Source organism: Embiotoca jacksoni, unplaced genomic scaffold (assembly GCF_022577435.1).
Source record: "Embiotoca jacksoni isolate LCO1_2020_lvr unplaced genomic scaffold, fEmbJac1.0.p SCAF_4, whole genome shotgun sequence".
In the NCBI taxonomy this organism is placed as follows: Eukaryota; Metazoa; Chordata; class Actinopteri; family Embiotocidae; genus Embiotoca; species Embiotoca jacksoni.
Genome location: NW_027185392.1, coordinates 746,283 through 772,500, shown reverse-complemented (window position 1 = coordinate 772,500; position 26,218 = coordinate 746,283). Strand labels below are relative to the sequence as shown.

Genomic DNA, 26,218 nt, shown 5'->3' with positions numbered 1-26,218 from the left:
TCTTAGCAAAATGTTTCCCAGACCTCTGTGGCCCCTCGACTCATCTCTGTTTCCAGTCAGCGTCCACTCAAGTCGATCAATTCATCCAAAGCCGAAACTTAAGTTATAATTCATTTGAGAGTCTGACTCTTTTGTCTCTCGCACCCAAACTGGAAAGCGCAGAAAGCGATTGTATTTGTTGTTGTTTATCGCCCGCCTCGTCCGTATTCAGAGTTTCTAACTGAATTCTCTTGACTTTTTTTTTTTTTTACCAGATTCAGTGCTGAGTTCAGATAAAGTGATGACGGTGGGAGACTTTAACATTCGTGTTGACGTGGACAACGACAGCCTCAGTTCTACTTTTAGCTCATTATTAGACTCTACTGGCTTTTCTCAGAATGTAAATAAACCCCGTCACCGTGGTAACCACACCCTCCATCGGTTCTGTCGTACGGAAACTGAAAATTGAATTGTCTTTCCTCAAAACCCTGTTTTGTCGTATCTTCAGTTTTCAGGCTTTCAGTTTGTGTTCGAGAGGGCAGAAAACCCTCTCCAGCTTTAAGATTAGACTCAAAACGTTCCTTTTTGATAAAGCCTACGGTTAGGGCTGGCTCGGGTAGACCTGAACCGACCCTTAGTTATGCTGTTATAGGCCGAGGCTGCTGGGCGACCTCGTTTCTTTTCTTTCCTCCTGCTCTTTAACTGACCATCTTTTTCTCTCCTATAGCTTTTTCTTACTGTCTGTTGTCTCCGTTCAGTTCCCTCGCTCGCGTAGTTTCTCTTCTTTCCTTTGCAGATGTCCCGTCATGGAGCTGCATGTCTCGGCCCTGCGCTCGTCGTCCCCACCAACAGTCCTTCTCTTCTATCTCTACGCTGTCCTTTTCTCTCTGCTGCTCTCCTCTCACCCCAAGCCGGTCGAGGCCGATGGCTCCGCCCACCCCTGAGCCCCGGTTCTGCCGGAGGTTTTCTTCCTGTTCAGAGGGAGTTGTTCCTTCTCCCTGTTGGAGGTTTTTCTCCCTTAAAGAGGAGTTTTTTTTCCCCCCTCCTGGTTTATGTGGGAATTGTTGAATTGTTGGGTTTTCTCTGTATAATGTTGTAAAGTCTTGCTGGAAGGACTTTAATGTGTTTAAGTGCCATGAAATAACCTGTGTTGTGATTTGGCGCTATATAAATAAAGCTGAGTTGAATTGAATTGAATTAACACACTGCATTGTGGGTAATGTAGACACAATATTTCTTCTGCCGTTTTAATTTTAATTTATATTATTTTGGACGACATGCTATGGTATGACTTTTTTTTTCATATTTTAGACGACGTGACTTTTTTGTCATATTTTGGATTGGTAGTGCTATAGTATGACCTTTATTTTTTCATATTTTAGACGACATATGACTTTTTTTTTTTTTCATATTTCGGACATGTTACAGTATGACTTTTTTCATATTTTAGACGACATATGACTTTTTTTTGTCATATTTTGGATGGTGTGCTATAGCATGACTTTATTTTTCATATTTTAGACAACTTGACTTTTTTGTCATATATTGGGATGGATGTGCTATAGTATGACTTTTTTTTTTCATATTTAGACGACATATGACTTTTTTTTTTTTCATATTTCGGACATGTTACAGTGTGACTTTTTTCATATTTTAGACGACATGACTTTTTTTTGTCATATTTTGGATGGTGTGCTATAGCATGACTTTTTTTTTTCATATTTTAGACGACGTGACTTTTTTGTCATATTTTGGATGGTGTGCTATAGTATGACTTTTTTTTTCATATTTTAGACGACATGTGACTTTTATGTCATATTTCGGATGGTGTGCTATAGTATGACTTTTTTTTTTTTTCATATTTTAGACAACATGACTTTTTTGTCATATTTTGGATGGTGTGCTATAGTATGACTTTTTTTTCATATTTTAGACGACATATGACTTTTTTGTCATATTTCGGATGGTGTGCTATAGTATGACTTTTTTTTCATATTTTAGACGACATGACTTTTTTGTCATATTTTGGATGGTGTGCTATAGTATGACTTTTTTTTCATATTTTAGACGACATATGACTTTTTTGTCATATTTTGGATGGTGTGCTATAGTATGACTTTTTTTCATATTTAGACGACATGACTTTTTTTGTCATATTTTTGGATGGTGTGCTATAGTATGACTTTTTTTCATATTTTAGACGACATGACTTTTTTGTCATATTTTGGATGGTGTGCTATAGTATGACTTTTTTTAGACGACATATGACTTTTTTGTCATATTTCGGATGGTGTGCTATAGTATGACTTTTTTTTTTCATATTTTAGACAACATGACTTTTTTGTCATATTTTGGATGGTGTGCTATAGTATGACTTTTTTTTCATATTTTAGACGACATATGACTTTTTTGTCATATTTCGGATGGTGTGCTATAGTATGACTTTTTTTCATATTTTAGACGACATGTGACTTTTTTTGTCATATTTTGGATGGTGTGCTATAGTATGACTTTTTTTTTTTTTTTCATATTTTAGACGACATATGACTTTTTTGTCATATTTTGGATGGTGTGCTATAGTATGACTTTTTTTTCATATTTTAGACGACATGACTTTTTTGTCATATTTTGGATGGTGTGCTATAGTATGACTTTTTTTTTTCATATTTTAGACGACATATGACTTTTTTTTTTTTTCATATTTCGGACATGTTACAGTGTGACTTTTTTCATATTTTAGACGACATGACTTTTTTTGTCATATTTTGGATGGTGTGCTATAGCATGACTTTTTTTTTTTCATATTTTAGACGACGTGACTTTTTTGTCATATTTTGGATGGTGTGCTATAGTATGACTTTTTTTTCATATTTTAGACGACATGTGACTTTTATGTCATATTTCGGATGGTGTGCTATAGTATGACTTTTTTTTTTTTCATATTTTAGACAACATGACTTTTTTGTCATATTTTGGATGGTGTGCTATAGTATGACTTTTTTTTCATATTTTAGACGACATATGACTTTTTTGTCATATTTCGGATGGTGTGCTATAGTATGACTTTTTTTCATATTTTAGACAACATGACTTTTTTGTCATATTTTGGATGGTGTGCTATAGTATGACTTTTTTTTCATATTTTAGACGACATATGACTTTTTTGTCATATTTCGGATGGTGTGCTATAGTATGACTTTTTTTCATATTTTAGACGACATATGACTTTTTTGTCATATTTCGGATGGTGTGCTATAGTATGACTTTTTTTCATATTTTAGACGACATGACTTTTTTGTCATATTTTGGGATGGTGTGCTATAGTATGACTTTTTTTCATATTTTAGACGACATGACTTTTTTGTCATATTTTGGATGGTGTGCTATAGTATGACTTTATTTCATATTTTAGACGACATATGACTTTTTTGTCATATTTCGGATGGTGTGCTATAGTATGACTTTTTTTTTTCATATTTTAGACAACATGACTTTTTTGTCATATTTTGGATGGTGTGCTATAGTATGACTTTTTTTTCATATTTTAGACGACATATGACTTTTTTGTCATATTTCGGATGGTGTGCTATAGTATGACTTTTTTTCATATTTTAGACGACATGTGACTTTTTTTGTCATATTTTGGATGGTGTGCTATAGTATGACTTTTTTTTTTTTTTCATATTTTAGACGACATATGACTTTTTTGTCATATTTTGGATGGTGTGCTATAGTATGACTTTTTTTTCATATTTTAGACGATATGACTTTTTTGTCATATTTTGGATGGTGTGCTATAGTATGACTTTTTTTTTTTCATATTTTAGACGACATATGACTTTTTTGTCATATTTCGGATGGTGTGTTATAGTATGACTTTTTTTGTCATATTTTAGACAACATGACTTTTTTGTCATATTTTGGATGGTGTGCTATAGTATGACTTTTTTTTTCATATTTTTAGACGACATGTGACTTTTTTGTCATATTTTGGATGGTGTGCTATAGTATGACTTTTTTTTCATATTTTAGACGACGTGACTTTTTTGTCATATTTTGGATGGTGTGCTATAGTATGACTTTTTTTCATATTTTAGACGACGTGACTTTTTTGTCATATTTTGGATGGTGTGCTATAGTATGACTTTTTTTCATATTTTAGACGACGTGACTTTTTTGTCATATTTTGGATGGTGTGCTATAGTATGACTTTTTTTTTCATATTTTAGACGACGTGACTTTTTTGTCATATTTTGGATGGTGTGCTATAGTATGACTTTTTTTGTCATATTTTAGACGACATGTGACTTTTTTGTCATATTTTGGATGGTGTGCTATAGTATGACTTTTTTTCATATTTTAGACGACATGTGACTTTTTTGTCATATTTTGGATGGTGTGCTATAGTATGACTTTTTTTTTCATATTTTAGACGACGTGACTTTTTTGTCATATTTTGGATGGTGTGCTATAGTATGACTTTTTTTCATATTTTAGACGACATGACTTTTTTGTCATATTTTGGATGGTGTGCTATAGTATGACTTTTTTTTTCATATTTTAGACGACGTGACTTTTTTGTCATATTTTGGATGGTGTGCTATAGTATGACTTTTTTTCATATTTTAGACGACATGACTTTTTTTGTCATATTTTGGATGGTGTGCTATAGTATGACTTTTTTTGTCATATTTTAGACGACATGTGACTTTTTTGTCATATTTTGGATGGGTGTGCTATAGTATGACTTTTTTTCATATTTTAGACGACATGTGACTTTTTTGTCATATTTGGATGGTGTGCTATAGTATGACTTTTTTTTTTCATATTTTAGACGACGTGACTTTTTTGTCATATTTTGGATGGTGTGCTATAGTATGACTTTTTTTCATATTTTAGACGACATGACTTTTTTGTCATATTTTGGATGGTGTGCTATAGTATGACTTTTTTTCATATTTTAGACGACATATGACTTTTTTGTCATATTTTGGATGGTGTGCTATAGTATGACTTTATTTTTCATATTTTAGACGACATATGACTTTTTTTCATATTTTAGACGACGTGACTTTTTTGTCATATTTTGGATGGTGTGCTATAGTATGACTTTTTTTCATATTTTAGACGACATGTGACTTTTTTGTCATATTTTGGATGGTGTGCTATAGTATGACTTTTTTTTTCATATTTTAGACGACGTGACTTTTTTGTCATATTTTGGATGGTGTGCTATAGTATGACTTTATTTTTCATATTTTAGACGACATGTGACTTTTTTTCATATTTTAGACGACGTGACTTTTTTGTCATATTTTGGATGGTGTGCTATAGTATGACTTTTTTTCATATTTTAGACGACGTGACTTTTTTGTCATATTTTGGATGGTGTGCTATAGTATGACTTTTTTTTTCATATTTTAGACGACATGTGACTTTTTTGTCATATTTTGGATGGTGTGCTATAGTATGACTTTTTTTCATATTTTAGACGACGTGACTTTTTTGTCATATTTTGGATGGTGTGCTATAGTATGACTTTTTTTTTTTCATATTTTAGACGACATGACTTTTTTGTCATATTTTGGATGGTGTGCTATAGTATGACTTTTTTTTTCATATTTTAGACGACATGTGACTTTTTTGTCATATTTTGGATGGTGTGCTATAGTATGACTTTTTTTCATATTTTAGACGACGTGACTTTTTTGTCATATTTTGGATGGTGTGCTATAGTATGACTTTATTTTTCATATTTTAGACGACGTGACTTTTTGTCATATTTTGGATGGTGTGCTATAGTATGACTTTTTTTCATATTTTAGACGACATATGACTTTTTTGTCATATTTTGGATGGTGTGCTATAGCATGACTTTTTTTTTCATATTTTAGACGACATATTACTTTTTTGTCATATTTTGGATGGTGTGCTATAGTATGACTTTTTTTCATATTTTAGACGACGTGACTTTTTTGTCATATTTTGGATGGTGTGCTATAGTATGACTTTTTTTCATATTTTAGACGACATGTGACTTTTTTGTCATATTTTGGATGGTGTGCTATAGTATGACTTTTTTTTTTTCATATTTTAGACGACACATGACTTTTTTTGTCATATTTTGGATGGTGTGCTATAGTATGACTTTTTTTTCATATTTTAGACGACGTGACTTTTTTTGTCATATTTCGGATGGTGTGTTATAGTATGACTTTTTTTGTCATATTTTAGACAACATGACTTTTTTGTCATATTTCGGATGGTGTGCTATAGTATGACTTTTTTTGTCATATTTTAGACGACATGTGACTTTTTTGTCATATTTTGGATGGTGTGCTATAGTATGACTTTTTTTGTCATATTTTAGACGACGTGACTTTTTTGTCATATTTTGGATGGTGTGCTATAGTATGACTTTTTTTCATATTTTAGACGACATATGACTTTTTTGTCATATTTTGGATGGTGTGCTATAGTATGACTTTTTTTTTCATATTTTAGACGACATGTGACTTTTTTGTCATATTTTGGATGGTGTGCTATAGTATGACTTTTTTTCATATTTTAGACGACATGTGACTTTTTTGTCATATTTTGGATGGTGTGCTATAGTATGACTTTTTTTTTCTTCATATTTTAGACGACATGACTTTTTTGTCATATTTAGGATGGTGTGCTATAGTATGACTTTTTTCTTCATATTTTAGACGACATGTGACTTTTTTGTCATATTTCGGATGGTGTGCTATAGTATGACTTTTTTTCATATTTTAGACGACGTGACTTTTTTGTCATATTTTGGATGGTGTGCTATAGTATGACTTTATTTTTCATATTTTAGACGACGTGACTTTTTGTCATATTTTGGATGGTGTGCTATAGTATGACTTTTTTTCATATTTTAGACGACATATGACTTTTTTGTCATATTTTGGATGGTGTGCTATAGTATGACTTTTTTTCATATTTTAGACGACATGTGACTTTTTTGTCATATTTTAGATGGTGTGCTATAGTATGACTTTTTTTTTCATATTTTAGACGACGTGACTTTTTTGTCATATTTTGGATGGTGTGCTATAGTATGACTTTTTTTCATATTTTAGACGACGTGACTTTTTTGTCATATTTTGGATGGTGTGCTATAGTATGACTTTTTTTCATATTTTAGACGACATGTGACTTTTTTGTCATATTTTGGATGGTGTGCTATAGTATGACTTTTTTTTTTTCATATTTTAGACGACACATGACTTTTTTTGTCATATTTTGGATGGTGTGCTATAGTATGACTTTTTTTTTCATATTTTAGACGACGTGACTTTTTTTGTCATATTTCGGATGGTGTGTTATAGTATGACTTTTTTTGTCATATTTTAGACAACATGACTTTTTTGTCATATTTTGGATGGTGTGCTATAGTATGACTTTTTTTGTCATATTTTAGACGACATGTGACTTTTTTGTCATATTTTGGATGGTGTGCTATAGTATGACTTTTTTTCATATTTTAGACGACATGTGACTTTTTTGTCATATTTTGGATGGTGTGCTATAGTATGACTTTTTTTTTCATATTTTAGACGACGTGACTTTTTTGTCATATTTTGGATGGTGTGCTATAGTATGACTTTTTTTCATATTTTAGACGACGTGACTTTTTTGTCATATTTTGGATGGTGTGCTATAGTATGACTTTTTTTCATATTTTAGACGACATGTGACTTTTTTGTCATATTTTGGATGGTGTGCTATAGTATGACTTTTTTTCATATTTTAGACGACATGTGACTTTTTTGTCATATTTTGGATGGTGTGCTATAGTATGACTTTTTTTTTCATATTTTAGACGACGTGACTTTTTTGTCATATTTTGGATGGTGTGCTATAGTATGACTTTTTTTGGTCATATTTTAGACGACATGTGACTTTTTTGTCATATTTTGGATGGTGTGCTATAGTATGACTTTTTTTCATATTTTAGACGACATGTGACTTTTTTGTCATATTTTGGATGGTGTGCTATAGTATGACTTTTTTTTTCATATTTTAGACGACGTGACTTTTTTGTCATATTTTGGATGGTGTGCTATAGTATGACTTTTTTTCATATTTTAGACGACATATGACTTTTTTGTCATATTTTGGATGGTGTGCTATAGTATGACTTTATTTTTCATATTTTAGACGACATATGACTTTTTTTCATATTTTAGACGACGTGACTTTTTTGTCATATTTTGGATGGTGTGCTATAGTATGACTTTTTTTCATATTTTAGACGACGTGACTTTTTTGTCATATTTTGGATGGTGTGCTATAGTATGACTTTTTTTCATATTTTAGACGACATGTGACTTTTTTGTCATATTTTGGATGGTGTGCTATAGTATGACTTTTTTTTTCATATTTTAGACGACGTGACTTTTTTGTCATATTTTGGATGGTGTGCTATAGTATGACTTTATTTTTCATATTTTAGACGACATGTGACTTTTTTTCATATTTTAGACGACGTGACTTTTTTGTCATATTTTGGATGGTGTGCTATAGTATGACTTTTTTTCATATTTTAGACGACATGTGACTTTTTTGTCATATTTTGGATGGTGTGGTATAGTATGACTTTTTTTTTCATATTTTAGACGACATGTGACTTTTTTGTCATATTTTGGATGGTGTGCTATAGTATGACTTTTTTTCATATTTTAGACGACGTGACTTTTTTGTCATATTTTGGATGGTGTGCTATAGTATGACTTTTTTTTTTTATATATTTTAGACGACATGACTTTTTTGTCATATTTTGGATGGTGTGCTATAGTATGACTTTTTTTTTCATATTTTAGACGACATGTGACTTTTTTGTCATATTTCGGATGGTGTGCTATAGTATGACTTTTTTTCATATTTTAGACGACGTGACTTTTTTGTCATATTTTGGATGGTGTGCTATAGTATGACTTTATTTTTCATATTTTAGACGACGTGACTTTTTGTCATATTTTGGATGGTGTGCTATAGCATGACTTTTTTTTTCATATTTTAGACGACATATTACTTTTTTGTCATATTTTGGATGGTGTGCTATAGTATGACTTTTTTTTCATATTTTAGACGACGTGACTTTTTTGTCATATTTTGGATGGTGTGCTATAGTATGACTTTTTTTCATATTTTAGACGACGTGACTTTTTTGTCATATTTTGGATGGTGTGCTATAGTATGACTTTTTTTCATATTTTAGACGACATGTGACTTTTTTGTCATATTTTTGGATGGTGTGCTATAGTATGACTTTTTTTTTTTTCATATTTTAGACGACACATGACTTTTTTTGTCATATTTTGGATGGTGTGCTATAGTATGACTTTTTTTTCATATTTTAGACGACGTGACTTTTTTTTGTCATATTTCGGATGGTGTGTTATAGTATGACTTTTTTTGTCATATTTTAGACAACATGACTTTTTTGTCATATTTTGGATGGTGTGCTATAGTATGACTTTTTTTTGTCATATTTTAGACGACATGTGACTTTTTTGTCATATTTTGGATGGTGTGCTATAGTATGACTTTTTTTTTTCATATTTTAGACGTGACTTTTTTGTCATATTTTGGATGGTGTGCTATAGTATGACTTTTTTTCATATTTTAGACGACATGTGACTTTTTTGTCATATTTTGGATGGTGTGCTATAGTATGACTTTTTTTCATATTTTAGACGACATGTGACTTTTTTGTCATATTTTGGATGGTGTGCTATAGTATTTCTTTTTTTCATATCTTAGACGACATGTGACTTTTTTGTCATATTTTGGATGGTGTGCTATAGTATGACTTTTTTTTTTTCATATTTTAGACGATGTGACTTTTTTGTCATATTTTGGATGGTGTGCTATAGTATGACTTTTTTTTCATATTTTAGACGACATATGACTTTTTTGTCATATTTTGGATGGTGTGCTATAGTATGACTTTATTTTTTCATATTTTAGACGACACATGACTTTTTTTCATATTTTAGACGACGTGACTTTTTTGTCATATTTTGGATGGTGTGCTATAGTATGACTTTTTTTCATATTTTAGACGACGTGACTTTTTTGTCATATTTTGGATGGTGTGCTATAGTATGACTTTTTTTCATATTTTAGACGACATATGACTTTTTTTTTATCATATTTTGGATGGTGTGCTATAGTATGACTTTTTTTCATATTTTAGACGACATGTGACTTTTTTGTCATATTTTGGATGGTGTGCTATAGTATGACTTTTTTTTTCATATTTTAGACGACGTGACTTTTTTGTCATATTTTGGATGGTGTGCTATAGTATGACTTTTTTTCATATTTTAGACGACATATGACTTTTTTGTCATATTTTGGATGGTGTGCTATAGTATGACTTTTTTTTTCATATTTTAGACGACATGTGACTTTTTTGTCATATTTTGGATGGTGTGCTATAGTATGACTTTTTTTCATATTTTAGACGACGTGACTTTTTTGTCATATTTTGGATGGTGTGCTATAGTATGACTTTTTTTTTTTTCATATTTTAGACGACATGACTTTTTTGTCATATTTTGGATGGTGTGCTATAGTATGACTTTTTTTTTCATATTTTAGACGACATGTGACTTTTTTGTCATATTTCGGATGGTGTGCTATAGTATGACTTTTTTTCATATTTTAGACGACGTGACTTTTTTGTCATATTTTGGATGGTGTGCTATAGTATGACTTTATTTTTCATATTTTAGACGACGTGACTTTTTGTCATATTTTGGATGGTGTGCTATAGTATGACTTTTTTTCATATTTTAGACGACATATGACTTTTTTGTCATATTTTGGATGGTGTGCTATAGCATGACTTTTTTTTTCATATTTTAGACGACATATTACTTTTTTGTCATATTTTGGATGGTGTGCTATAGTATGACTTTTTTTCATATTTTAGACGACATATGACTTTTTTATCATATTTTGGATGGTGTGCTATAGTATGACTTTTTTTCATATTTTAGACGACGTGACTTTTTTGTCATATTTTGGATGGTGTGCTATAGTATGACTTTTTTCATATTTTAGACGACATGTGACTTTTTTGTCATATTTTGGATGGTGTGCTATAGTATGACTTTTTTTTTTTCATATTTTAGACGACACATGACTTTTTTTGTCATATTTTGGATGGTGTGCTATAGTATGACTTTTTTTTCATATTTTAGACGACGTGACTTTTTTTGTCATATTTCGGATGGTGTGTTATAGTATGACTTTTTTTGTCATATTTTAGACGACATGTGACTTTTTTGTCATATTTTGGATGGTGTGCTATAGTATGACTTTTTTTCATATTTTAGACGACGTGACTTTTTTTGTCATATTTCGGATGGTGTGTTATAGTATGACTTTTTTTGTCATATTTTAGACGACATGTGACTTTTTTGTCATATTTCGGATGGTGTGTTATAGTATGACTTTTTTTGTCATATTTTAGACAACATGACTTTTTTGTCATATTTTGGATGGTGTGCTATAGTATGACTTTTTTTGTCATATTTTAGACGACATGTGACTTTTTTGTCATATTTTGGATGGTGTGCTATAGTATGACTTTTTTTCATATTTTAGACGACATATGACTTTTTTGTCATATTTTGGATGGTGTGCTATAGTATGACTTTATTTTTCATATTTTAGACGACGTGACTTTTTGTCATATTTTGGATGGTGTGCTATAGTATGACTTTTTTCATATTTTAGACGACATATGACTTTTTTTATCATATTTTGGATGGTGTGCTATAGTATGACTTTTTTTCATATTTTAGACGACATGTGACTTTTTTGTCATATTTTGGATGGTGTGCTATAGTATGACTTTTTTTCATATTTTAGACGACATGACTTTTTTGTCATATTTTGGATGGTGTGCTATAGTATGACTTATTTTCATATTTTAGACGACACATGACTTTTTTGTCATATTTTGGATGGTGTGCTATAGTATGACTTTATTTTTCATATTTTAGACGACATATGACTTTTTTTCATATTTTAGACGACGTGACTTTTTTGTCATATTTTGGATGGTGTGCTATAGTATGACTTTTTTTCATATTTTAGACGACGTGACTTTTTTGGTCATATTTTGGATGGTGTGCTATAGTATGACTTTTTTTCATATTTTAGACGACATGTGACTTTTTTGTCATATTTTGGATGGTGTGCTATAGTATGACTTTTTTCATATTTTAGACGACACATGACTTTTTTGTCATATTTTGGATGGTGTGCTATAGTATGACTTTATTTTTCATATTTTAGACGACATATGACTTTTTTTCATATTTTAGACGACGTGACTTTTTTGTCATATTTTGGATGGTGGTGTGCTATAGTATGACTTTTTTTCATATTTTAGACGACATGTGACTTTTTTGTCATATTTTGGATGGTGTGCTATAGTATGACTTTTTTTCATATTTTAGACGACGTGACTTTTTTGTCATATTTTGGATGGTGTGCTATAGTATGACTTTTTTTCATATTTTAGACGACATGTGACTTTTTTGTCATATTTTGGATGGTGTGCTATAGTATGACTTTTTTTTTTTTCATATTTTAGACGACACGACTTTTTTTGTCATATTTTGGATGGTGTGCTATAGTATGACTTTATTTTTTCATATTTTAGACGACGTGACTTTTTTTCATATTTTAGACGACGTGACTTTTTTGTCATATTTTGGATGGTGTGCTATAGTATGACTTTTTTTCATATTTTAGACGACATGTGACTTTTTTGTCATATTTTGGATGGTGTGGTATAGTATGACTTTTTTTTTCATATTTTAGACGACATGTGACTTTTTTGTCATATTTTGGATGGTGTGCTATAGTATGACTTTTTTTCATATTTTAGACGACGTGACTTTTTTGTCATATTTTGGATGGTGTGCTATAGTATGACTTTTTTTTTTTTTATATTTTAGACGACATGACTTTTTGTCATATTTTGGATGGTGTGCTATAGTATGACTTTTTTTTTCATATTTTAGACGACATGTGACTTTTTTGTCATATTTCGGATGGTGTGCTATAGTATGACTTTTTTTCATATTTTAGACGACGTGACTTTTTTGTCATATTTTGGATGGTGTGCTATAGTATGACTTTATTTTTCATATTTTAGACGACGTGACTTTTTGTCATATTTTGGATGGTGTGGCTATAGTATGACTTTTTGTCATATTTTAGACGACATATGACTTTTTTGTCATATTTTGGATGGTGTGCTATAGCATGACTTTTTTTTTCATATTTTAGACGACATATTACTTTTTTGTCATATTTTGGATGGTGTGCTATAGTATGACTTTTTTTCATATTTTAGACGACGTGACTTTTTTGTCATATTTTGGATGGTGTGCTATAGTATGACTTTTTTTCATATTTTAGACGACATGTGACTTTTTTGTCATATTTTGGATGGTGTGCTATAGTATGACTTTTTTTTTTTTCATATTTTAGACGACACATGACTTTTTTTGTCATATTTTGGATGGTGTGCTATAGTATGACTTTTTTTTCATATTTTAGACGACGTGACTTTTTTTGTCATATTTCGGATGGTGTGTTATAGTATGACTTTTTTTGTCATATTTTAGACAACATGACTTTTTTGTCATATTTTGGATGGTGTGCTATAGTATGACTTTTTTTGTCATATTTTAGACGACATGTGACTTTTTTGTCATATTTTGGATGGTGTGCTATAGTATGACTTTTTTTCATATTTTAGACGACATGTGACTTTTTTGTCATATTTTGGATGGTGTGCTATAGTATGACTTTTTTTTTTCATATTTTAGACGTGACTTTTTTGTCATATTTTGGATGGTGTGCTATAGTATGACTTTTTTTCATATTTTAGACGACATGTGACTTTTTTGTCATATTTTGGATGGTGTGCTATAGTATGACTTTATTTTTCATATTTTAGACGACGTGACTTTTTGTCATATTTTGGATGGTGTGCTATAGTATGACTTTTTTTCATATTTTAGACGACATATGACTTTTTTGTCATATTTTGGATGGTGTGCTATAGCATGACTTTTTTTTTCATATTTTAGACGACATATTACTTTTTTGTCATATTTTGGATGGTGTGCTATAGTATGACTTTTTTTCATATTTTAGACGACATATGACTTTTTTATCATATTTTGGATGGTGTGCTATAGTATGACTTTTTTTCATATTTTAGACGACGTGACTTTTTTGTCATATTTTGGATGGTGTGCTATAGTATGACTTTTTTTTCATATTTTAGACGACATGTGACTTTTTTGTCATATTTTGGATGGTGTGCTATAGTATGACTTTTTTTTTTTCATATTTTAGACGACACATGACTTTTTTTGTCATATTTTGGATGGTGTGCTATAGTATGACTTTTTTTTCATATTTTAGACGACGTGACTTTTTTTGTCATATTTCGGATGGTGTGTTATAGTATGACTTTTTTTGTCATATTTTAGACGACATGTGACTTTTTTGTCATATTTTGGATGGTGTGCTATAGTATGACTTTTTTTCATATTTTAGACGACGTGACTTTTTTTGTCATATTTCGGATGGTGTGTTATAGTATGACTTTTTTTGTCATATTTTAGACGACATGTGACTTTTTTGTCATATTTCGGATGGTGTGTTATAGTATGACTTTTTTTGTCATATTTTAGACAACATGACTTTTTTGTCATATTTTGGATGGTGTGCTATAGTATGACTTTTTTTGTCATATTTTAGACGACATGTGACTTTTTTGTCATATTTTGGATGGTGTGCTATAGTATGACTTTTTTTCATATTTTAGACGACATATGACTTTTTTGTCATATTTTGGATGGTGTGCTATAGTATGACTTTATTTTTCATATTTTAGACGACGTGACTTTTTGTCATATTTTGGATGGTGTGCTATAGTATGACTTTTTTGTCATATTTTAGACGACATATGACTTTTTTGTCATATTTTGGATGGTGTGCTATAGCATGACTTTTTTTTCATATTTTAGACGACATATTACTTTTTTGTCATATTTTGGATGGTGTGCTATAGTATGACTTTTTTTCATATTTTAGACAACATATGACTTTTTTATCATATTTTGGATGGTGTGCTATAGTATGACTTTTTTTCATATTTTAGACGACGTGACTTTTTTGTCATATTTTGGATGGTGTGCTATAGTATGACTTTTTTTCATATTTTAGACGACATGTGACTTTTTTGTCATATTTTGGATGGTGTGCTATAGTATGACTTTTTTTTTTTCATATTTTAGACGACACATGACTTTTTTTGTCATATTTTGGATGGTGTGCTATAGTATGACTTTTTTTTCATATTTTAGACGACGTGACTTTTTTTGTCATATTTCGGATGGTGTGTTATAGTATGACTTTTTTTGTCATATTTTAGACGACATGTGACTTTTTTGTCATATTTTGGATGGTGTGCTATAGTATGACTTTTTTTCATATTTTAGACGACGTGACTTTTTTTGTCATATTTCGGATGGTGTGTTATAGTATGACTTTTTTTGTCATATTTTAGACGACATGTGACTTTTTTGTCATATTTCGGATGGTGTGTTATAGTATGACTTTTTTTGTCATATTTTAGACAACATGACTTTTTTGTCATATTTTGGATGGTGTGCTATAGTATGACTTTTTTTGTCATATTTTAGACGACATGTGACTTTTTTGTCATATTTTGGATGGTGTGCTATAGTATGACTTTTTTTCATATTTTAGACGACATATGACTTTTTTGTCATATTTTGGATGGTGTGCTATAGTATGACTTTATTTTTCATATTTTAGACGACGTGACTTTTTGTCATATTTTGGATGGTGTGCTATAGTATGACTTTTTTTCATATTTTAGACGACATATGACTTTTTTATCATATTTTGGATGGTGTGCTATAGTATGACTTTTTTTCATATTTTAGACGACATGTGACTTTTTTGTCATATTTTGGATGGTGTGCTATAGAATGACTTTTTTTTTTTCATATTTTAGACGACACGACTTTTTTTGTCATATTTTGGATGGTGTGCTATAGTATGACTTTTTTTTCATATTTTAGACGACGTGACTTTTTTTGTCATATTTCGGATGGTGTGCTATAGTATGACTTTTTTTTCATATTTTAGACGACATATGACTTTTTTTGTCATATTTTGTATGGTGTGCTATAGTATGACTTTTTTTTCATATTTTAGACGACATGTGACTTTTATGTCATATTTTGGACGACACTCGTTTTGAGTAAACTACCTGGATCAGCAGGTATGTGGCTCTGTGGCGCAATGGATAGCACATTGGGCCTAAACACCAAATAAGTGATTCAAAGGTTGTGGGTTTGAGTCCCACCAGAGTCGATGTTTGGTTATAATCTTAGGTTCAATAGATCTCAGAAAGTCTACGGTGACGAAGCAACGAGCCGGTCGAGGTGTTCTTAGTGACGTTCACGTTTCAAGAGGGGCGGAGCTTCACTGTTCAAGACCCAAGAAGGCGGGGCAGGGCAGGAAACACCAGGTGGTTTTTCTTTGAGATTGGCTGGGTTACGTACATGACTTTCTTTTTTCATATTTCAGACGACATGCGTAGTATGACTTTTTTTTGACTTATTTCGGACGACATGCTATAGCAATGAATTTTATTTAGTATGCTGGCTCCCCGACGCGCAGCATGCGAGGGCCGCATATCACAACTCGCAGTTTTAATTGTTGTTTATTTTGGCTTCAGCGGAGCTTCTATTTAGATACTTTAATGCGGAGAAATTACAGCAATTTTACAAAATTGCAAATTCATGCAAATATTGAAAAAAAACAAAAACAACCTGGCTTGCGTTAATTAATGTGATCGCATGATCTGGAACATGTGGAAGAATTGTCTTTTAATTTAAGTGTTTATAGTCGGGAATGATAAGACTCTTACCAGAACAGTAACTTCTGAAGGGCGTGATTAATTTATGGATGTTTTATTTTGGTTGTTGTATTAATACTTCGCACGTTTATTTAAAAGTGGACCCTCAGTTTTAAGATTCTGCCTAAAAACAGACAGATCATATTAAACTTTTAACAACAAATACAGACCAGCAGCTTTATCTAAATAGAAATACACAATTTCAATAACAAATGCAATAATTGTTCAAGAAAACTGCAACTTTTATTTAAGAGTACACAGAACTTTAAATGCAGCTGATTCCTTTAAGTCTAACGATTGACAAAACAGGAAGTCTCCTTCGCAACTCAAGAAGAAGAGTAATCGTCTACACAACGATGGATTCATGCTGCGCGCACACACACACACACACACATGCACGTGCGCGGTGCCTTACCAGTCTCGGGGATCCCGGAGCCGAGCAGGGCTTCCTTATATTTGCGTAGGCTCTCGTCGTCCTTGTCCAGGTCGTGGATCTCTTTCACCGACTTCTGGGCGGGCGCCTTGTAGTCCACCGCCTCCGGCTCCTCGTTTTCGGCAGCGATGGCGGCGAGCTGCTCCGGAGTCACCTCATCCTCAGCCATGTCTGCGGAGGAAGAGCGGGGGGGGGAGGGGGGGGGGGGGGAAAGGGGGCTCGATGCGATGAAAGGAAGGTCGCAAATCAGCAGAGACGAGGAGCGCCCGCCGCTCGGAGCCTCCGCTGATCGCACGGCATCGTTTCCCTTTCACACCGATGACCTCACCCCGCTGCGTGGCATCATCGAACCGCTGTTCTCTGAAACCGCATCGCCGCCGCCGTCACGTGGGAGCGAGTCACGGGAGGGAGGCGTCGTCACGCGTCACGTTGAAATGAAGCTCCACGTTTATTTAAAGATCAGGTTTGAGCCCCGGAGGAGATGTTTTAAAGAAGCCATTAACATTCATTCATGCATATTCCATGAAACGAAGCCTGCGACGCAGATTTAAAAAGCCATCTATATTCTTTTTTTTTTTTAATATATATATATTTTCAGCCTGGAAAATTCATTGTTAACATTAGTAACAAGAACAAGATTTGTTCTCAAAGCTCCAGACAAAAGAAGTGCACACGTTTCGTGAAAAAAAAAAAAAAAAAGAAGATCAGGTTAAAGGTTAAAGTGGTGTGAAGTCGGCCGGTTTAAGTTTCATTTTTAACACTGAATAACTGCGTGTTGTTTTTAGGTGATTTGGTTAACGTTGGAAAAATTCAGCCTCCGCTGAAACGCAACGAGTAACAAAAGCAGGAAGAGCCGTGTTTATGTTCGAAAGTCTCGAAGATTCGCAACAGGCCCTGAATCCAGGATTTAAGACTCCGCCGCAGTCATCATCTGTGTCCGCTGCTTTAAATTACATTTCCTGCATCTTCAATCACCAAAATGTGGTTGTTTTAATACCGTAAATGATCACAGCAACATTTTGAGGTTCTGGTATTGATGTTAATTATGCATGTAAACTGTCATTTTTTAAAAATTATTATTTTGCATATATGCAGATATTTAGGTGGATTTCCCAAGAGCAGATAACTATTCCCAGATTACAGATTAGAGCTGCAACAATTAGTAAATTGATGATTAGAAAAAGATCACAAAATATTTCAATAATCAATTTAATTGTTTTGAGGCATTTTTTTTTTTTTTTAAATAAAGAGGGTTGAAATTATGATTTCAACTTCCTAAATGTGAATATTTTAAGGTTCCTTTCGACTTTTATGATACAAACACCAGTTGACCAGCTTTTCAACCAAGAAAATAATCAACATATTAATTGACGATGAAACTAATACTTATTAGCAACCCTATTATGGATTAATAGATGTTATGGTTTTTTTTTGTAAGTGAAACCTTTGGTTTCACATTCTCAGATATAAGAGCTGCTATTTTATTGAATAAATCTTAATGTTTTGTACTGTTGATCAGACAAAATTAGGCATCTGTAGAAATCACACAGGGCTTTAATGAATTAAGATTTTTCCAATTTCAATTAATTAAACAAGAATGTAATCACAGATTTATAAGGAAAATAATTCATAAATTAGTTAGTGTGCATCATTTATACAAAAATATATTTATATTTTTTTACTGTTTTTCTCATTTTAGTGACATTTAAACGTCTTTGGGGTTCGAAGTTTACTTTACACAGCGATTTAAAATGCTTCCAGCAGCTCCTCTAAACTACAACACGGTGAACTTTAGGACACGAACATGAAGCTGCGCAACCGATCCTATGTTCAAAATAACATTTCCTTTATTTTACACGCGGTGAAATATTGCATATTTGGATTCGCTGTTATCCCGTCGACTTCTATGGTAATAAATGTTCCTCCCTCCGGGTATGCATACCTGACCTGCCCGAACCAGCAGCCGTCACAAGAATGTCTGGAAGACGTAAAGCAGCGAACTGAGTGAAGCGCCGCGGCCATAGACGTGCCTGAGCAGGGTGCCAAAACAAAAAAACTTGCTTAAGATTCTCCTTATATATTTATTTTTGTTCTTACTTTTTCCACCAGAAATCTGAGAGACGAGTTCGGGTATATATATATAAAAAAAAAAGGTTGTGAGAAGTAAAATTTCAACCTCAAAAAGGTTGCACTGATTTTCTGATAAAATTTTAATGTGATGTAATGGGGGAGCAGGTTCCCTGATACCTGTGTGCTTTTTCTAATATCAATCACCCCTAATGGAAATAAGAGTGCAGCCTCAGCAGAGGACGGGTCACGTAACAAAAAAACACTGCAGGCTTTTTTTTTTTTTTTTTTTAATCGAGCATTTGTTTAATCTAAGGAAAAAAAAAAATACAAAAATCACTGGCGTTTTGTATCTGCGAGAGACAAAATTTAGATCATAGCTGTTTGAGATGACAGGAGGAGAGGAGATGGAGGTGGTGGAGGTGGTGGTGGTCTCAGACTGAAGGCATTATGTAACTGCTGGCATTAAAAGCCTGTCACTGAGGTTCCTCTTCACGTAACAGAAAACGGGGAAAACGACTGCGCGAAATGTATTTACCACTTTGAAACGAGTTCACGAAGAAGTTGGACCAAAAAGTAAAAATGGAGAGAGGAGGTGGAGGTGGGAGGTGGAGGGATGGGATGGGATGGGATGGGGGGAGGACGCCTCAGATGCTGTCAGGCAGCTAGAAAAAAAACTTCAGGACGGCGCTGGTATCCGATGTGACGGACCCACCCCACGCCCAGCTGGAGGACAGGACAACTGAAGAAGACAGGAACTTCAGAGACAAGAGGAAGCACACGTGAAGTCTGAACCGAGCCGGTGTTCAACTCCTCTCGTCTGCCCGGCTTCATCTATTCTGGTACTAAACAATGACATCACACTCTCTTTTAATGGAAAATAATAATACAAAAAAAATAAAATATATATAAAGTAATGCAGAGTTACATGAAGTAAAAGTAACAAAGAGGAAAGCTCTTTTGTTCCCTCCTCCACCCTCCCTCCACCCTCCAGTGATGAAGGTCCAGACTGAGATAAACCGCAAGATACTAATCCGTCATGATCACCAGCTTTACGTTAATGCCGACTGAATTTACGTCCACGAGCGTGTTAAGAGGTTAAAAAACCACCGCGAAGATTATAAAATAATAATAATAATAAATAAAAAAAAATTAAATTAAATTTAAAAAAAAGCACCGATCAGATGTCATGACTGTGGCGGCTAAAGCTAACCATCCAGCAGACTGGCAGCTCTCCAGAAAAAAAACAACAGCTAACACACACACACACACACACACACACACGCACGCACGCGCACACACACGCACGCGCACACACAGCTCCTTTTTTTTTTTTTTTTTTTGATTGACAGCACGCCGGGCAAAGCTGCAACGGTTAACTTAGCCCGGACGGGTTTTGAATGGATTTCTCCCCGCAACAACGAGGCTTTCACTTTCCCTGGCGCCGACAGGGTGGGACTGAGGAGGGAGGGAGGGAGGGAGGGAGGAGGGAGAGACACACGCATACATACACGGGCGGCCGGCTGCTTCTCCGGGGAAACAATTCAGCCGAGCGAACCGGAGCCTGCGGCTAACGTTAGCACGGCCAAGTTATCATCAGTTTGACGGAGCGACATCAAAGGCGACCTGAGAAAAGGCGCGCGCGCCTGATACACCCCCCCCCCCCCACCACCTCCTCTCCCCGGTGCCGCGAGCTGTCCGTGACACGGAGGCTTACCTTTACGTTAAATGCAGCAAGCAGGGGGGGAGCTCCGGTGCCGTTGCGGTAGGTGCGTCCGTCGCTCTTCGCTCTCGGGCAACTAATGGCGAACAAGGGAACGGCGCCGCCCCGCGCGCCTGTCCGCGCGACGCGTTTCCGGGAACGCGTTTCGCGCACGCGGCACGCAAGGCGACGTGCGCGCGACATCAAAGATCAGGCTTCAGTTGAGTTTTTCTCCGCATTATAGCGAGAAAAATTGTATTTAACGTGATTGAGTACCGGACATTTCAGAGGGTAGTAAATGAATGAATAAATATTTATTATTCTGCATTTGTTCTAAATAAATAAAATAAAAAAATAAATTAAAAAAAATCGCTTACAATAATGAGAAGTTTGAAGTGTTTAAACCAATAAAAGTGACCCTGAAAATAAATTGGGAGTATATGTTTTAAAATAAATCTGCTAATGCTGGCAAACTTTAGAACAAATGTTATTTACTGCGTTTTAGCATTATTTAGCAGCATTATCCAAGAATCGCAGATCACTTGCTGCTATCATAGTAAACAGTAGCCGACTATTCAGTTTAGCAAACACCTGTTATCATTTGGTTTGGTGGGACAATGTCAGGAAAGACGGCAGGCCTTTTGTAAAGACAGATCAATATATTTATGTACAAAACCTTTTGAACACATCCATTAGTTAAGTATACAGTACCAAGCGACAGAACTGATGTACATTAACCAGTCCCCTGCAGGAAATCTTCATCTTGCCATCACAATAATGAATGAAAATTCATCTCTGCAACATTTGCAGGATGTTGCAGAATTACCTCAAATTTTTCCACAATAAAAAAAAACTGAATAAAAGTTCTGCTGAATTACGACACACGAAGTCTTTCCAGACAAAAGTTTAGTTTTTTTCCCAGAAAAATAACTCCTCGTTTCCAGTCAGTCAGGCTCTTTCTCCAGATATTTCTGTGATATGCACATTTTCATAGGAAGTGATGACATATGACTCTTATCACTAGGTTTACCAATTCCTGAAATTTACTGAAAAAAAAAACTTCGTAAATTGGATCACTTTTGTTTTTTTTAAAACCTGCTGCAAAATTAAGAATTTTTTTTTATCAAAACAATCTCAAGTGGAAGGGCTGATTATCACTTAACATGACTTTAAACTGTCAGTGAATCACATTTACATGATTTTTCAATTAATTTGCCAATCAGTCACATTGCAGGTTTAAGGCAATACTTGTCCAAATAGATGGAAAAACACAAAAAAAGAATCCTGAAAAAATAGAAATGTCCCAAAAAAAAACATGGTGATAAAAATTCAGTGAAGAGTCAACAGAAATGGTGGTCCGCACAATAAAATGGCTTCAAAACACAAGTATAATAAAGTCTAATCAATCAGATCAGAATAACCAGATTAAAAAAAAAAAAAAAAAACTGTAGGTAAAGCAATGTCCTCTCAGAGTGCTTTTAACTGGTGTCCATCTGAAACCGACAAAAAAACAACATCAGTAAATGTTGATAGTGATCATAGTATCAAAATAAAGAGCAAACATGATTTTATGCTCCACACCTTGGCGTTGTAAGCATCCAACTGGGCGTCCAGCTCTTCTGCAGACAGTTGAGGTCTGTTCCCGCCTCCCCTCCCCCGACTTCTGAAACCACCTCCGCCACCGCCGCCGCCGCCACCACCGCCGCCGCCTTGCCTCCTTTCAAACTTGGGTTGACCGAGCCGGCTCCGGTCGAACCCTCTGTTTGAACTGCAAACCAGTCACACACAAAAAAACAAACAAACAAAAAAAAAAGATAATTTTTTTATTTTAGCGGAACCATTTGGGATCAGTTAAGTTTCAGGTCTGAACAAAACCAACCAAATCTTGTATTAAAAGAAATTACGTCGACTTACCTTTGTGTGGACGGTCTACTCTCTGTATCGCCGCCAGAAGTCACTTGCTGGATTTTCATGGGACGGCCTGAATAAAATTACAAAAAAACAAACACTCATTTTACATTATTCAATACAAGTGCACGTCACACACACACAGATATATGTGTATTTATAGGTATTTATACACATACATACACACACGAGAAGTGAACCCTCACCGTCGAGCGGGACGCCGTTATAGTGCTTCAACGCCTTGACTGCGTCTGCCTTGCTTTCAAAGTGGATGTCTGCGGTTCCTTTGCTGCGACCAGAGCGATCGTAGTGTACCGAAGCTTTCCTCAACTCCCCGAACTCAGCGAACAGCTCCTGCAGAGCAAGTGTCAAAGAGAGAAAAAAAAATTGTCAGTAAAGTTTGCAGCGACGCGAACCAACCGAGGGATTGGAGGGGTGTGTGTGTGTGTGTGTCAGCAACTTACCTTGATATCCGAGTCAGAGACGCCAAAGTCCAGGTTGGAAACCAGCAACTTGCCGTGACTCTCTACACTTCTCTCTGGTGCTGCTGCGCTCTGCGCTCGGTACCCGCCGGCGTGCTCCTCGAACATGTCGTGCTGCCATTTGTCTGGCAGCTCTCTGGGCTGTGAAGAGAAATAAATAAATAAATAAATAAAATACAGCCGTCTGACTAGATAGATAAGATAGATAGATAGATAGACAGTTACTTTATTAATCCCCAAGGGGAATTTTCCCCCCGCTACAGCAGCATTTATAGATACAGGAAAGAAATAAAATAACAGTAAAAAAGATTAAATATAAACATGCACAGTATATACAAAAAAATTGAATAAAATAAAATAGAATAATTAAATTAAAACTAACTGAACAATAGTGCAAAGGTTGTTTTTTTAAAATATTTAAACAACCAAGAAAAACAGACAGCGGTGTTATTGTTGTGATGGATTTTGCCAGAGGATTTGTAGTCGTATTGCAGTGGGCAGGAATGATCTCCTGTTACTGACTACTTGTTCTCTCCCAAAGTCACCGGAGACGGACCGACAAGCACCGAACATCACTGCCGTAAAGACGGTTCGGTGAACGTGATCTAATAACCCTTTTATATGCATGACGTGTGCTCAAAACGCTCAAAGACTAAAAAAAACCAAAACGTGTTTCTGTTGCGTCGCTTGATCAACATCAGCACCCGTGTTCGTTGCAGCATCGGCGGTTAGACTTTCTGAAGCATTTCAAGGATCTCCGTTGACCATTTCCAAAGTTCAAGCCCAAAATAGGAAAGTCCTTTTGGGACTTCGGGCGGCCTTAAAAAAAAAAAACAGCAATGATTCTGTAGTGGAAATTACTGCACGGGCTCAGGAACACACAAAATGTGACCAAAAATCTGACGTCTCTCTGCTCCAGTAAATCACACATATTCACATACCAGCAGTCAATGTGTTGAACTCAGGTGCTGATGTTGACAAAAAGACATACTTCCTCATGAAAGTTGTACAAGCAGTTTCATGACTTTCTTATCCCTCTCATGCGGTCATTACTGCCTATAAAAGAACAGACCAGTGTGTTTCCACAATAAGACAATAATTTATCTTTCTTCTGGTGATTTACACTGGAGAGGATTTAAAAAAAAATTAAAATAAAAAAATAAATCAGTTCTTGGGAAAACAAACAAAAAAAAAAAAAAAAAAAAAAAAAAAAAAAAGCAAGAGCGTTTGACACTCAGCAGCCATTTTGAAATTCAATATTCTTCCCACGACTGTTTCCATTATAAATGAATGAAAGATTTTACTACTTAGAAATAACACGCAAAAAGTTGGAGGGGGGTAAATGTTGACGCAAAGCCGCCATCTTGATGAAGGGACATCCTTGCCACCGGTCTCACCGGGGAAACGTGTTTGAAAGCCCGAACCGGATTTATTTTATTTTTTTTTTGCCGTTTCGAGACGGTTTAAACGCGGTGATAACCGGAGCTGAAGAACAAGCAGAAAAGTTTAAGCGACAACAACATTTCTTCAGATAATTCCGGGCTCCGATATTTTCCCGGGCTCCTGCTACCTTAGTTTAGAGGAAGTCCATTGTTTTTTTTCGTTTTTTTTTTTTTTTCTTCCGACCGCATTATAAAACATCACGTTTACTTTAATCCCCACGTTGTCTCCCGCCCTCTCTTTACATACCCGGGTGTACGGCGTGGATCTGTTGTTCCTCTCGCGGTTGAAGTTGTTCTGTCGACTCCGCGGCGGCCTCGACGACCCACCGGCACGACCTGAAGTTCCAGCCCGCCCGGACGAGCCTCCTCCGCGGCCGCCGCCGCCGCCGCCTCCGCCGCCTTTCTTGTTCATCCGGATGATGTCGTCCAGAGACATGCTCATCTTGTCGGCCATCGTTGTCAATGGCGCTTTTAGTCGACAGTGAAGATGAACAAAGAGCTACGAGCGTCGACAAGCGGCTGTTTATCAAGCCCGGTGGCGCGGTGTTAAAACTACCGGAAACGACGTATCTAGATTACGGAAGTGACTGTTCAACCCCGGAGTGCCGCCCTTTGAGGTTTCAAAAAAAACTTTATTGAACAAAGAAGGACGAGAACATAGCAGCATAATCAAGGAGCTATATAAACGTATAAATTAAAGCAGGGATAATATTTTAAAATTGGGTTCATGACGGACCTTTTTTTTAATTTTTTTTTTTACGTCAAATAATAACATTTTAAATTCGTTTTTTGTTGCTCTAAATTAATTGAATATTATTATATTTCCATTAAAAGCAAACAAATAATTTTACAGTTTTGTTAGAGGGGCCAGATAAAATGATGTTTTGAGAGATAAATGTTATTAGTAAACTAATAGAACACTAGCAGTTATAAAACATGTATAATATCGATTATATTTCATATTTATAAAACACAAAAGAACAAATGAAGACGTTAAAAGTAAAAGGTACACATGCAAAACAGAAAATTGTTGTGACACAAGAAAACAAATTAAAAAAAACTTTGCTCTTTTTATTACAGAGATGAAAAAAAAAACTGGGCAGGGAAATAATCCAGTAATTCACCATTTGAAAATTAGAATTGTTTGATTATTAATTCAGTATATATAATATATAT

General features: G+C 34.4%; 2 protein-coding genes across 3 annotated transcripts in view; both read right to left on the bottom strand.

Moving 5' to 3' along the window:
• LOC138208942 (rho GDP-dissociation inhibitor 1-like) overlaps positions 1–21,429 on the bottom strand; it is a 26,200-nt gene extending 4,771 nt beyond the window's left edge. The window contains exons 1-3 of one of the 2 annotated variants that reach the window (XM_069167197.1): positions 21,226–21,429; positions 19,384–19,471; positions 17,424–17,612 (exon numbers count right to left, since the gene is read on the bottom strand). In XM_069167197.1, the coding sequence (XP_069023298.1) occupies positions 17,424–17,612; positions 19,384–19,471; positions 21,226–21,414 (466 nt within the window). In that variant the 5' untranslated portion in view covers positions 21,415–21,429. The remainder of the gene's footprint in view (positions 1–17,423; positions 17,613–19,383; positions 19,472–21,225) is intronic. The other variant, XM_069167198.1, reaches the window with a different exon arrangement.
• A 420-nt stretch (positions 21,430–21,849) lies between these two features.
• On the bottom strand, positions 21,850–25,612 carry LOC138208943 (THO complex subunit 4-like). The gene is made up of 6 exons (XM_069167199.1): positions 25,290–25,612; positions 23,583–23,741; positions 23,325–23,472; positions 23,125–23,191; positions 22,792–22,978; positions 21,850–22,703 (listed from the first exon to the last, which is right to left on the bottom strand). The coding sequence occupies exons 1-6, from the start codon at positions 25,494–25,496 to the stop codon at positions 22,689–22,691; spliced, it is 783 nt and encodes a 260-aa protein (XP_069023300.1). The 5' UTR covers positions 25,497–25,612; the 3' UTR covers positions 21,850–22,688.
• Between the last annotated feature and the right edge of the window lie 606 nt (positions 25,613–26,218).